The 14690-nt window shown below is 40.2% G+C and overlaps 1 protein-coding gene across 2 annotated transcripts in view; it reads right to left on the bottom strand.

Annotated features, from left to right (window-relative positions):
* The window catches only part of LRP5 (LDL receptor related protein 5), a 121921-nt gene that overhangs the window by 27855 nt on the left and 79376 nt on the right, over window positions 1-14690 (bottom strand). For both annotated transcript variants that reach the window (XM_083479489.1, XM_083479490.1), the window contains exons 8-11: window positions 5205-5421; window positions 2531-2820; window positions 1864-2090; window positions 304-488 (exon numbers count right to left, since the gene is read on the bottom strand). In XM_083479489.1, the coding sequence (XP_083335615.1) occupies window positions 304-488; window positions 1864-2090; window positions 2531-2820; window positions 5205-5421 (919 nt within the window). The remainder of the gene's footprint in view (window positions 1-303; window positions 489-1863; window positions 2091-2530; window positions 2821-5204; window positions 5422-14690) is intronic.

Below are 14690 nucleotides of genomic sequence, written 5' to 3'. Positions count from 1 at the left end.
ATTATAAATTCACATAAAGCTTACAAGAGCGTTTACAAGGAAGTGAATGATATTGCCATTGCCCAGTTTAGCAAATCAGAATAGTTTTTATACGTAGCATGTTTTCTTCAGTTTGTTGAACTGAGTATCTCATTAAATGTTGATATTAAAACTAATGAAGACACATATAAAAATTAAAGCTGAAGCCTGGAACTCTTGGACTGAATTTGTGTAATTCCTGGTTTAAGAGAATTCTGCCACCTAATTTATATAGAAACTTTTCTGTACATCACATCTGATATTTTCCAAGTAGAGGCATACTACCGAGCATATTTGATGATTCAATCATGCTTGTGTCGAGGTCAGTCCAATAGAGTCTTTGATCTTCATAATCAATAGTGAGATCGTTGGCACGGCCCACTTTATCCACAAGAGTGATGCTGTTTGTACCATCCATGTATGCCCGAACAATCTTTGGTTTGCCACCCCACTCTGTCCAATACATGTACCTGCAATTAAAAATCAGAACAAACAATAATTAGCTGCTTAAGCCATATCAAGACAATGTACCTAGACCTTTGTTTACTTCCAGACATTTAAAAAGAAAACAACACAATGTATTGTGCGTTTTGTAATAACTGATTTTAGGTGCTTATTAACTAATGATTAACAATAGTAACTGAACTATGCTGAACACTTAGACAATACATATTCTGTTTCAATGAGTATTTCAGAAATTTGAAGATTCCTATCAGCTTGAGTATACGAAATAGCATTCAGTATAGACACTGGTTATCACAATAATCCCAACGACGTTTTACAGAACCAACATTTGTGTAGGAGCATTCAACCTTTTGATTTCTAGAGAACTCAAGAGTTTGGAAGCAACTGGATGACCCCTTGTGTATTTTACACCCTTAAGTCTAGAGCCATAAAGGACCAGCATTCTTGTGACTATATAAGTAGAAGTCAACCCAACCCAACCAAATTGATTTTCCTTGCGATTCTTTAGATCTTCCTTCATAACTTAAAAGCAAATTTCTCAGAAATTTCTGTTTATTTATGATATGATAACATTTTGTAACCTGCTTTTTACTTCCATGAAGAACTGTTAAAGCAGTCTGCATAAGTAAACCAACACTACATTTAGTATTGGTACTATTTTCATAAATTATTCTCTCTGGGATTATTCTGGAGCAGGAAGATGGGAGGTTGTGGGAGAAGTCTATGGTTGGTCAGGGGCTGTGTAGCTGTCAAAACCATTTTGTGCATCCTGTTGGAATGGAAAATTCTCCCTTTCATTTTAAAAAAAGTCTTTAAGCCTAAAGAAAAAAACAGGAACATGAGAACCTAAGAAGAGTCTGATGGAACAGGCCAGTGGCCCATCTACTCCAGCATCCTGTTTTCACAGCCGCCAACCAGATACCCATGAGAAGCCGACAAGCAGAACCTAAACATCACAGCACTCTCCCCAATGATTCCACCAACTGGTTTTCAGAAGCATACTGCTTCCAACCATCGAGGGAAAGTATAGCCATCATGGGATGAAACTTAAGATATCAGTGAGACACTTAACTGGAAGGCAGATGGACAACATCTTCACAAGCCAAGAAAAAAAATTAAGGATAATGTTTTTAAGACCATTTCATAATCTTAGGGACATCTTCAATGAGCAATTTCCAACTCCTTGATAATACCAGCTTGTCTGAAAGACTCCAAATAGTCAGACAGGAACCACAACCTAATAGTTGCCATATTATAACAAACTATTTGAATTGACAAGACATGTGTATTAGCTTTGGCCCCTAACCTCAACATGTATAGTATAGCATTGCCTATTACTGTTACTATGCTGGGGGTGGGGGGAGGATAAAGCTTCCTTACCCTTTAGATGGATCAAGAGCTAAAGACCTTGGGTTGTCCAAATCCTTCCACACCAGAACTTGTCGGTACAGCCCATCTAACCGCGCCACTTCAATTCTATTGGTCCCGGTATCTGCCCAATAAAGGTTCTTCCCCATCCAGTCTACAGCCATTCCTTCAGGGTAATCCAAGCCAAACTCAATCACATGCTCAATTGCACTTCCATTCATGAAAGCTCGGCTTATTGTCTACAAAACAATTTTGTTGAAATATTACAAGCATTCAGGAACACAAATTAAATTAAGTAATATCTCACTTACTAAAGTTATTAGTGAAAAGAAAAATATGTATTAAAAAAAATTCATGGCACCAAAGCAAAAAAACAACAACCCCACAACTATTTTAGAGACATTATCGGAACAATATTTATGTTCATATGCATGTTCTTGTAACACAATTTACAAACTATTTACACTTCCTGATTTCCACATATACATCAAACAGATTTATTAAGCTCACGCTAGAGTCCTTAATTTTTTTTTATTGCTTTTCATTACATTCACCCAAGTGTTATATTTTGTAAGACCTACAGGACAAATTTATTTATTATCAGACTACTGTTGTGGAGGAAGTGTACTGAAACTAGGTGCATACAAAACGATCTGTTATATTTGGATGCCATGAATACCTTCAAACTAATATCTGTCCAATAGATTCTGTTGTCAGACACATCAAAGTCTAGCGCAGAAGCTTCCTTGACACCAGTAAGAGGAATGGCTACGTCGTTATTGTTTGTTTCAAGAGAAATCCTATGAATGGCTGCTCTGCTGGTGAAAACAAGAAAGGCTTCTGGAATGATGCAGGTCTTCATGTCACTCAGCAGCTCCAGTCCAATCGGACAGGCACATCTGCACTCCTGAGGGGTGAAGAAACACAGGTGGCTGCAGCCTCCATTGTTCTCGGCACATGGATTTGTTCCTGGAAAGGAAAACAGTTCTTTGAAGAAGAAAACTTGGCTAAGATAGAATGTCATGTACCCCATGGCTATAGACACTGGGGAGGGAGGGAAGGGAAGAAGGAGATGGGAGGAAAGCTCAAAAGTTTCTCCTTGTGCAATAGAATGTTCTCCCCATCCTCTACCCCATGTGCCCCCCTAAATCTATTATTGGGGAGTGTCCCCAAACCCTCTAAAGCAGATATGGGCATGACATGGGGGGAGTTGAAGGATGAAATCCTCCCGGGCTGGTGCAAATACTTGCACTAGCCCAGTTAGTTGAAAACTGCCTCATGTGCCCAAAATGACCTCAAAACAGACTCTATGTCAACTCAATGGACCTGTCTTCTTAGGAGGAGTCTGTCTGAAGAAAGCTGCTTAAAGGATTGTTCCCCACTTGTTTATTCGTTCCTATTAGAGAGCTAGTTGCAATGTTCACCTCAGTCATGAAACCATGAAATAACTAGGTGGCCTTAGGCAAGCCTCCACTCACAACATTGGAACAGTACTACCCTACATTACAGGGTTGATGTATGGATTACCAAAGCCATATATGTGTAGCACTTCTGGCTATGAAAATACCCCCCTCCTCCATAATAAATGCTTACTATGTTATTCTGAATTGACGTTCCTGTCTACCCTGACATGATGCAAACATTTGACTGTGTACAGAAAGGTCAGTGAAATGCCCCACATCATTCCTAGGATAGCTCAGTTGGAAGAGCATGAGACTCAGGGTTGTGGGCAAAATATTCCTGGTCCCCTCCAACTCTACAATTCTATGTTTGACCAATTTCAGCTTCCAATACAGATGGCAAATATGCTCCAGTTTCCATGTAGCCCTCACCACTAAAGGTCTTTTACTACTTTGGCAAAATAGATCCCTCATACACCTTCCCCAGCAGCCCACTGTTATATTTAGTATCAAAATTATTATTATTGCTGAGTTACATACACCAAAACTGATCCACTTTTTGAAGTGCAACAGATTCCAGGTCAACTGGAAAATCCTGAACACCCTGGAGACAAGAGTGTTAAGTTGCATTATCACAAGGCCAGGCTTGGAAACTGTCTTTCCTACAGCCAGCAAATATGACTCCAAAGCATACTCTGCCAACCTGTCAAAAATGGAGGGCGGGCCAGCTCTGGATCCAGCCCAGTGGCCAAATCCAGTTCCCCACCCCTGACCTGTAAGGAAATGTCAACATAGGAAGCTGGGTAAGTGCTTGGCTTAGGCTTTGTGGAGGGGATAACGAAGTGAATAAAGAAGCTGCAGAGTGACTCCAGTAAGGGGGGAAATGCTAGCTTCACAAGTACAAGAATAGGGTGAAACATGAACTCAGTTAATAAGTAAAGACAGGAGGCAGGCTTTCACATAGGAGCAATATAGATCCTTCTATCTGCAGACATGAAGGGTAACAAATGGTCGCTCTTTTCAGACATCATAATTAAACTGAAAGCCTCTCTAGACATAAAAATAGGTCAAGAGAGCATAATAGAATCTGCTGCTAATGATGTGTGCCTTTTGCCACTAAGCCTAAAATGGGAAGGTATTACAAGTGGGTATGCTTTGTGGCCTATCTAGTGCATCTCTAAAAAGCACACTTGTTTCTCATTTGCAATGATGCACGACAAATTACTCATTTTGCATCATAAATATAAACATGGAAAAGTGTGGGGGGATTTATTGAACTTCCCCAAGATCAGCCCACATAATCTTTTTGGTCATGGGCTGGGCAGGAAGCTTCCTTCCCTTCACAATCATCTATGCATAACTTGCTAGTAGAGAGGATGGAAATAAGATTTGAAAAGTGGGGTTGAGCAGGGTTGAAGGGAGCCTATCAATGCTCGAAACTCCTGATATCAGCCACAAAAAATTATATAGGGAGCAAAAATTAATCAGCAGTTCTCTCTTCCCAGGCCCTCGATCTGCCATGGTCCAATGGTATGATAATGCATGCATTTTCCCCTTTGCCACCAAGAAAATCCCTGGCAGCTTGGAAATAGCACACAAGTGAAAGCTGTTGGGCAGCCAAGGAAACATATTTGGGTGACTTGCTTTGCATCATCCAAGTAAAAGCCCCTGCAATGGGCTCAAAACTGATGGGGACCAGAAGCGTACTCACTCCCTCACTTCATCCCCAAACTCACTGCAGGGGATGGGTTAGGCATGATTCTCATAAATCTGACAGCTCTTGGGACAAAGAGGAGACTTCCCCAAGATCCCCTTTTCCATCAGACAAGGAACTCACAGGATTCGACCAATGCAAGTTTGTCTTCCTACTTAACACATTAACAAACTGACTATTGCTTTTACTGCAAAAGTTATTAACCCAGCACAAATCAACTGTACGTTGTCTTCACTTACCAACAGCTTTAGTGACACTTGCCGCTTTAAGGCCCATCAGGTCTGGCAACTGATCGATGATTATGTCCCTACTTGCCCTTATTTTGTGAACTCTTTCAATGCTCCGCCTCTGCCAGTCTGTCCAGTAGATGTAGTCACCCAGCAAAGTAAATCCAAATATATGTGGAAGTTTATCTTCTATGAGAGTTTTTCTCATGGTTCCATCCATGTTTATTACCTGAAAAAGCATGAGAATATATAAAGTCCAACTACAATAATTGTTTGATCACTGCTTAATAAGAATTGCCTTGTGGGATCAGACCAAGGTCTATCTAGTCCAGCTTTTGTGCTTTTAGTGGCAGTCAGTTGAATTCCTCTTGGAGCCATACAAATAGGTCAAGAAGGGAACTGCTTTTCTGTTTTCCCAAAGCTTGTAGTTTTCATTGCAAAAACTTAACTGGTGAGCAAGCAGCAGAACAAACAGGTGTCAGCAGAAGCAAGTGAGAATGGCTGACGGAGGCCTTTAGGTCAAACTCTGTGACTGCATCTGTATAACTGTTGGCAGAGCTTTTAACATATCCCTTGTGAGATAATGGGTAAAACAGCACATTGTCTCTTTGACAGTTTCCCTCTTGCAACGCTGCTGGAGCTCTAGGCAGCTGGGCTGGAGAGGAAGACCTTGTCAGGGAAGGGGTGAGCAAGGAAAGGAGCCTGTTGCCAGGCAGTGACAAGGGACAGAAACATAGAAGTCACAAGGCAGCCTTTTAGCTGCATGAGCAGTTTTGTTTTTGAACTGCTTTTACATTGTGTCTGTAGACAGGTGGGTAGTGCTGAAACTCAACTAGGAGGCTTTTTTTTAAAAAAAGAGTATCAGATTTTGATATAACAAAAAGCTACCGTATAAGCAGAGATTGACAAGCCAGCTTCAAACCATCATTTATGATCCTCCAGTTAGCGAGCCTAGTGAGTCCGGTTCTGATGAACCACAGTCAAGCTAAACAAACCATGATTTAGTGTCAACCCTAAACCAGGCCTTTTATTTACAGTATTTGTTTTCTTACATTTTCCACATTTCTTCAATCATGCAATCCAAGGCGATATGCATGTGGTTTTCAGGTGGTTCCCCTTCCAGGCACTGACCTGCTCGCCTTCAGCAAGGTGGCGGTCTCATGTGCCTTCAGGCCACACTTTGAACCAATTACCTGGAAGTTCTTAAGGTATGCAAAACTCCTCTTGAATTTTGGCATTCTTTGGTTCATGTTTACTGTTGAAGCATTATGCCTTATGTTTCAAAATCAATCACTATGTACATCTATGCCTAAACAAAATCCCTGCATAATAATTGTTTATATCCAGCAATTTACAGCTAGTGATGACAAGAGAGGGAAGGAGTTATAGTTTGTTACTATGTTTTGTATTATTGTGTTTTCATATTGTAAACCGCCCGTCACTGAGTGGGGCAGCCAGAGATATTTCTGTGGCCTCGTCTGTATGTAACACAAGGCATTAATGAGCGAGCATGCTGGTGCAGTTAGATAATTAACAGTGCTTGCTCTCTCCCACCCACCCCATCCCCAGCATCCTGCTATGCTACCAGGATCCAAACCATGGTTTGGCTTAGCATTATGTGAAAACCTGGGCTCATGGTTTGTCACCTACAAGCAATAGGCCAAGAACAAACTTTGGTTACAGCTCATGGTTTGTGTGAAGCAAAACACATGCAACAATAAGCCAAACCATGGTTTAGCTTCCAGTAGCATGGCAGCAAGAGCAGAGAGGGAGCAAATTGTTGACACTTTTCTAAATATCCACCAGCACATTTACTCTTCTACTTTAAGGCTTTTAAGCCATAGTTTGGCTTAGCATTGTGTGCGAACAAGGACTTCATCTGCTTCAGATCCTGCCTGGAATAAAACTGAATTTGATTTATATAACTAGCATTTGAAGGTTTTGCTTTTTTCTAGCCACATCATCAAATCTCTTTCTTTGACATGTGGGTAAAATCTTATTTTGAATGGTGGTGTTAATTTACGTCCCAAACCTTTCTGTGACATGTGGGTAAAATCTTATTTTGAATGGTGGTGTTAATTTACGTCCCAAACCTACTGTTTTTACGCTTACTGTGTTCAAGCATATGATCCTAATGTAATCCACATTGCAAAAATTGCCTTGAAATCAAGAAGTTAGTTCAGACTTGAATTACAACTCTTTCCGAAAGTGCAATCTACTGTTTTAAAACACTTTGGATTTTTAAGTTGCCCTTAAAATAGAATCTTGCAAACCTTACCAAATTTACTCAAACAAGTTCCATCAATTGCAGTGGCACAATCATTTGCTGCAAGGTCACGCTGATTTATAGCAGCCTTCCCCAATCTGGTGCCCTTCAGATACTTTAGACTCCCTTCGTTCTTGCTGGCTAAAGCAAATAAGAGCTGTGCTCTCAAACACCTGGAGGGCACTAGGCTGAGGAAGGCTGGTCCCACCAAATGAGGTGGAGTGTTAGATTTTATATCTGTGGATTAAATAATGCAGAACCCCAGCTGTAGTCAGCTAGTCCGGAGTATCTTTTGGGGAAGTAAACTTATTGAATGCAAATCTGCAAAACTGTCAGGTTTTCAAACGCCACATAAACCAGGTGCTTACGAAATGCCACAGCACAGCCTCCACAAGTGGACTGTGAACCTGAACAAGTCCATGCTACTATTAGACCCAGCAGTAACTCTCTCCTTACAACCTCCCTGCTGCACTATCTAGGAAGTATCAGAAGCAGAGTTCTTATGGACACACTCATACCCTATAGGCACTCTATAATAAAGTTTGATATTTATCTGCAGTTCAGCCAACTGCTCCTGCCAATGCTCAGGCCCCTTGGCCAAAATTAAATTGCATTTGAATGTTCATTTGAAGTTCAAACACAAAGTATGACCCCCCATTGTTCTACCAAGCCTTTCATATATGGATTCTCAGGATGGAGGGGAGGGGGGAGAGAGTAGCATATCTACCCCCACTATTTACACTCCTCTCTTGTGCCCTGTAAATTCCTACTCAATGTGGTCTCCAGCACATATGGAATGCATTGTGAACAGATAATTCACCAGCTGTGATGGCAACTGTGAACCACAACATTGTTATAAAACAAGAAACTTCAATCCCCGTTTCTGTGTAATTATGCTAATAAGCTGCAAACATAACCATACCAAATATCTACTATGCACACTTCCTTTTGCATGAGATAATTAGTTGAAGGGAAACCTTTAACAACACAGAAAGCTTCACTAAAATTTTTGACAAGTGAGGCGCACTTAGTCTGCCGCAACTTAAACACACCCTTAAACTAAGCTGCAATTCTTTTAGGACTGGCTTCTCAGATATTCCAAATGAGATCCAACACCGGAGACTTCTCCAAATCAAACCCCAATTTATAATAGAGGTTTTCCCTCTGTCAAACTATTTTAATATCTACAACATGTTCAGTGATGTGTGGCTTAGCTTTTCTCTGCATCACCCAAGGGTCACGCTTGCAAGCATGATGTAGTCTTAGGATTGGCTACACAACAGTTATGTATTATCTTTTTGTCTAGCAAACAGTTTTTTTTTTAAGGACAACCCATGAAAGATCACAACCTAAAGACAATTATTCCCTCTAAAGGCTCAATGGACTTCCCAGCAAAAATCGAAAGGGGAGAGCTGCTCAATAGAATGGAACAATCCTGGAAAGTTATAATGAAGCCAATGTCCACAGCTTATTCACACGTTTTATTTTACAAACGAATGTGATTCTGACTTCGCACCAAGGCTGAAATGCATTCCATTCCTTCATTGCTTAGTCTTGTTCTATTTTATTGTTGGCTGAGATTCCAATTTACACTCAGAAAAGAATATAACTCCAAAGAAAGAATATAATTTAAGTGCATTGTGCACCATGTCTATCCAGACACATGCAGAATTTCTGCCTCTAAAGATGCTACATTTGCTCTCCTACTTGTTAGCACTGCAGATTAGCTATATGTTCTTGTGACACAATCGAAAACTTGAGTTGTTCGCCTAGACCTGCAATGACCATAAATCCCAGTTCTGTTAAACTACTGCGTTCACAAGTATGGGTCAGCACCCATAAATTATAGTGCAACTCAGGTTAAAAAAAAAAAAAAGTAAGAGAAGTTTCATATGACTAACAATGATTCATATATGCTGCTTCTTCTCCTTTATAATTTGGTGCAAGTTACCAAATGCATTTAACAGCATATCATTTTGCTTATTCAAAGAGCCCCAATGTTCCTCTAAGGAGAAAGTATGAGGAAAAGATGAATGAAAGAAATGGGGTTGGGGAGGGAAGAGAGAGAAACAACATCCACCAGCCAGGTATTTCTCTGGGCTGGGTTTGCTGTATATTTCTGAGGTCCAATATGGCAGGCTGCAAATAAATTTTGCAAAAATATAAACAAAATGATTCAATATCTATTCCAATAAAGGACTAATAAATATGCTTGCCTCAGTCTAGCTAGCAACTAAAGACAAATAAACAATAGGCCACATTTTGGATATCTTCTACCTGTTAATTTCAAAAGTCATGTCCTAGTCTACACTATTAATGGGTCACCATTTTCACATGCACCTTTGGGTTTGATGCAGGTCAGCCTTTCTGCTTCTTAGGATTCCTTTTGCTCCCTCCTAGGTCTCATTAGTCTGATCCATGCTAAAGCCATGCAAAACATTTTAATAAAGCCAAATGTGATTAGAAAAAAGAGAGCAGCTGCCCAGTAAAAGGGAAAGATAATGGAAGCTTCTATGCTACAATGAGCTCTTTGACTGAAGTTGTGACACGTTGCATTCAAAATATAGCTTTTCAATACAAACCAAGGGCATGTTGAGACATCACATCACCCCTGTGATTCTACTTCAGGTTAAATCAAGAGTGAGCTTTGGGCTTTTTCGGGGGGGGGGCAACGTACTCTTGCATCCTTTCCATTTTTAGAAGGCGTGCAGTGTCATGCTTATGAACACTGGGAGAGCAATCCCGACTAAAGTAGGTGTGTGCTTTTTTTCCAAAAAAGGGGTACAATAGCCTCTATTTTCCCAATAGTGGTAGTTTTGAAAGACATTCCTTACCTAATGCATATATAATTCTTCATGTGCATGTTCAAAGACACTCAAATATTTACACTATTTAAACCATGAAACTAAGAAGTTTTTTGTTTTACCTGAACTGAGTTATAGCCTCAGTTCAGACATGGTTCAATTAAACTCTATAATTTCAGATCTTCCATTGCACCAATAATTCATTGTATTTCTTTGCTCCTCAAATAGTTTTTTCGGGTGTCCAACCTATACCAATTTCTTTTACTCGTTCTGGAAGGCAGGGAACCCAGAGTGTAAATTCACCGTGAAATATGGAAGTCTACCAAACACACGTGGCTTTCTGTTTTCATAAACTCCCAAAGCCAAGCATCAGGCAAGACAATGGGTAGCATGGATTAGTCGCTGTTATGTCATGTCCAAGACAACTGTAACTTAACAGATGTATACCGACACCCTTCTCTGGTAGCTGCCTTCCTTCACTGTCTCATCAATAAGGATGATAACGTTCTTTAGAAAGCAAATACCTGTCCCTAAGTAGTGTTCCCCCTGCATTACAAAACAAGAGCATAGCAAGTTAAAAGCGGATTTTGCACACAAACACTCTCTAAGGCTCCCACTGACAAAACCAAAGCAAGGCACACTGATTGTGTCTGGCTGGAATTTCATGACATAAGGAATGATTAGAGATAGGCTCAATTACGCATCCCATTCTTTCCCCCTACCCCCAGGCAACACAAGCGTCTATTAATACCTAACAAGATTCTGCAAACTGTGCTCCGTTGACTAATTAAAGATCAATGCATGTTACTCTCCCCACCTTGAATTAATACGCATCAGGGACTTTCATTGCCGATAGCTACACATGTACAATTCTGTTTGCCAAAAATTTGGAGAGATATTAAGTAATGGCCTCATTTAAACTCGAGGCCCACAGCTCATAAATATGGAAGCATCCATTTGTGTTTTAACCTATGTAATGAATATCGTAAGATCACACCTGTAGATATACACATATGTTTGTGTATCCATTCAAGAGAAGATTTAATTTAGTGTTTTTTTTAAATGAGCTTGGCTCTAATGGTGCGCTTTCCAAGAAAGAAAATATACATCTGCTTACACAAGGGGGCAAGTCACCAGTTCAAATATTGTTTTGGAGGATCCCTTGGGCCTTAGGAACAACTTATGGGAAGTGCAGTAAGCTACAGCAGGAATGTCTTCCGCACTTGCTAGTTGTAAAATTTAACCCATTGCTTTAAAGGTATTTCCAAAGCAATACAATGATCCATTATAATGGAAAAGAAAATTAAATGCTCATGCAGCTTAATCATTCAAGCCTTAGTCCTCCCTCAATCTCATTCCAACTCATCTACCCAAGCAAGCCAGTCATCCTCTATCTATTCTGTAGTTAGGAAAGCATACCTCAAGGACTGAACCAACCCAGGCCCTGCGATGGTCATCTGAGGCCCTTCTTTGTGTGCCCCCCCAAGAGAAATCCAGAGGGTGGCAACACAAGAACGGGCCTTTTCTCTGGTGGCTCCCTGCTAGTGGAATGCTCTCCCCAGGGAGGCTCGCCTGGCATCTTTCTTACATATCTTTACATGCCAGGCAAAAACAATCCTCTTCTCCCAGGCATTTGGTTAATTAGACAAGCTATGGCCTTTTAAACTGTGGGGGGTAATTGTTTTTGTTTGTTATAGAATGAAATAATAATAATAATAATAATAATAATAATGATGATGATGATGATGATGCAGATGATTCTGTGTCCAAGACTTATTTGGAACTAGTTAATCAGACAAAGGTACACACATCAGAAAGAACTTTAAAATAGTACAAATAAAGCCCTCTGTTGTGAATCATAACTGTGATGGGAAACATTCAGATAATTTTAGGAAGCTACTTTATACCGTGTCAGACCATTCGCCTGCCTGGCTCAGCATCATCAACCCTCCAGGGTTTCAGGCAGAAATCTCTCCCAGCATCACCAGGAGATAACAGGGACCGAACCTGGACCTTCCACATGCTCATCAGGGGCTCTAGCTCTGAGCTATAGAGAGAAATTATATGGAACTGACTGGCCAAATATACTACTGCTGCTGCTACTAAGAGATGCTGCTGCTGCTGCTGCTGCCACCGCCGCATGAATTGGATCAAGTTAATCCTCAATAAAAGAAACGTCCCTGAATTCAAATTCCAGTTATTATTTGAATTCTATACAAGTGTTCTGCGTGCTGAAAACACTCCTCTTTCATTCTGATACCTGATAGGTATTTCAGGACCCATCCTATTAGTGTGGCTGTAATTTGTTTTAAACGTGTTTTAATATTGTATTTTTTAATTGCCATAATGTGCTGTGGAACCTTATAGTGAAGGGTGAGTAAGAAATCATAGTGGTAGTGGTACTACTCTTGGCCATACCTACCCAACCCATTTCCAATCAGTTTCCACGTGCAGCTGCTTTTTACAATGGGGCCTGTAACCTGCAAGGTTAATAGCTGGGAGAAGTCAAGCAACAGCAGAAAAGGCAGTTGCTGCTGCTGGATGGTTTAAAAAACAACAATGTATGAGTATTCCCTAAAACAGGCATCCCAAAACTTGGCCTCCCAGATGTTTTGGGACTACAATTCCCATCATCCCTGACCACTGGTTCTGTTAGTTAGGGATGATGGGAGTTGTAGTCCCAAAACATCTGGAGGGCCGAGTTTGGGGATGCCTGCCATAAAACAACAAAGCAAGATTGTAGGAGGTGGGGTCAATTAGATTTCTGAAAGAAAACCCTAAAACAGATTCTAAAAAATAATGTTTATTATGATAGTAGAAACATATGTACTTGTGTTTTGTATCAACTGGAAGTCTCCATACAATTGCAATGTTTGTTTTATATACAAAAAGTAGAAATCGGTGTGGCTTGTACTGTTCACCTATGAGTTACATCAAAACACTCAATACAGGAATAACAAATGTGGATACAAATGCCTAAGTGATCTATGGGGGATTAAGTTAATAAATTAGGCAATGGTTTCATTGAGTATGGGAATGAAGTAACTATTGAGAAATACCCCCGAAGAGAATTTCTCTAAGTATGTTTTTAGGCTTTTATTGGTTGCATGTCTTTTAATTAAATTTAAGTTGCTTTGGGTCACTTTTGTGAGAAAAGCAACCAACAAATATAATTAAATAATGATACAAATAAATAAATAATTGCAGGATTTGGGCTAGATGACTGTTGGGGTCCCTTTCAAGTCTACAATTCCATAATTCTATGAAATAAATGTCATTTGGGAGTTTCTTTGGGAGTTAGCTAGACCAAGTTAATCCTGAATAAAAGAAGTGTCCCTTAATTCTGATTCTAGTTATTACTGAATTCTACACAAGTCTTCTGTTCTTTATATTCACAGAATTGCTCAATCCTGTTCCAGTATACCTTCAGGGCAGGCAGCAGCAGGTCTAAATATATGACAGACTGACAGCATGCAAAAGTCATACAGCTAATACACGCACACCTATATCCCTAACCCCTGAAATGGCAATTGAAGTACAAGCTTTTTCTTCAGCTTTTGGAGGACTTTCAGGCCTATACATTTTAGCAGGAAGCAAATTCTGGAGGTGTCTATTAGCAACCGAAAGCCTGCCTCCTTACTATTTGTATTTGCCCCTTGGAGGAAAGCAATTTTTACATCCACTGAGAATGGAAGAGGACACGGAAGAATCATAGAGCTGAAAGGAACCCTGGGAGTCATCTAGTCCAACCCCCGGCCATGCACAAATCTCAACTAAAGCATCCAAGACAGATAGACAGCCATCTGCTTAACAACGCCCAATAAAGGAGAGTCTACCACCTTCTGAGGGAGTGTGTTCCACTGTGGAACAGCTCTTACCACCAGAAATTCTTCCTGCTTAGTTGGAATCTACCTTCTTGTAACTTGAATCCATTGGTTTGGGTCCTAGAAAACAAACGTGCTCCATCTTCCATGTGACGGCCCTTTAGATATTTGAAGACAGCTATCATATCTCCTCTTAATCTCCTCTTTCCGAGGCTAAACACACCCAACTCCCTCCAGTGTTCCTCATAAGGCTTGGTTTCCAGACCCTTTATTGTCTTGAAGCAAAGGTCTCTGTCATCCTTGCTTTTTTCAAACATGGTACCTACATGCAAACATGCCAGGCAGGAATAATGGGAAAGGAGAGCCTAGGAGGGATTTCCTACATACAAAGGACAGCCCTCAGATATTAAGGAAAATAATTTTATTATTATTATTATCCATTTATTTACCTCTAAGTGGTATGCAGCAAAATTAAAAACACAAAGGTTACATCAATATACAGAACATCAATACAAATAATTAATTATAACATACAGAAGACAGGGCTTAGCTTTAACAAAAGCCTGGGGGGGAAATGTGTCTCTTAAAAGATTAAGGTAATAGA

The sequence above is a fragment of the Podarcis liolepis genome, assembly GCF_965112155.1.
Source record: "Podarcis liolepis genome assembly, chromosome: 1".
In the NCBI taxonomy this organism is placed as follows: Eukaryota; Metazoa; Chordata; class Lepidosauria; order Squamata; family Lacertidae; genus Podarcis; species Podarcis liolepis.
This window is presented reverse-complemented; position numbering and strand designations above follow the sequence as displayed.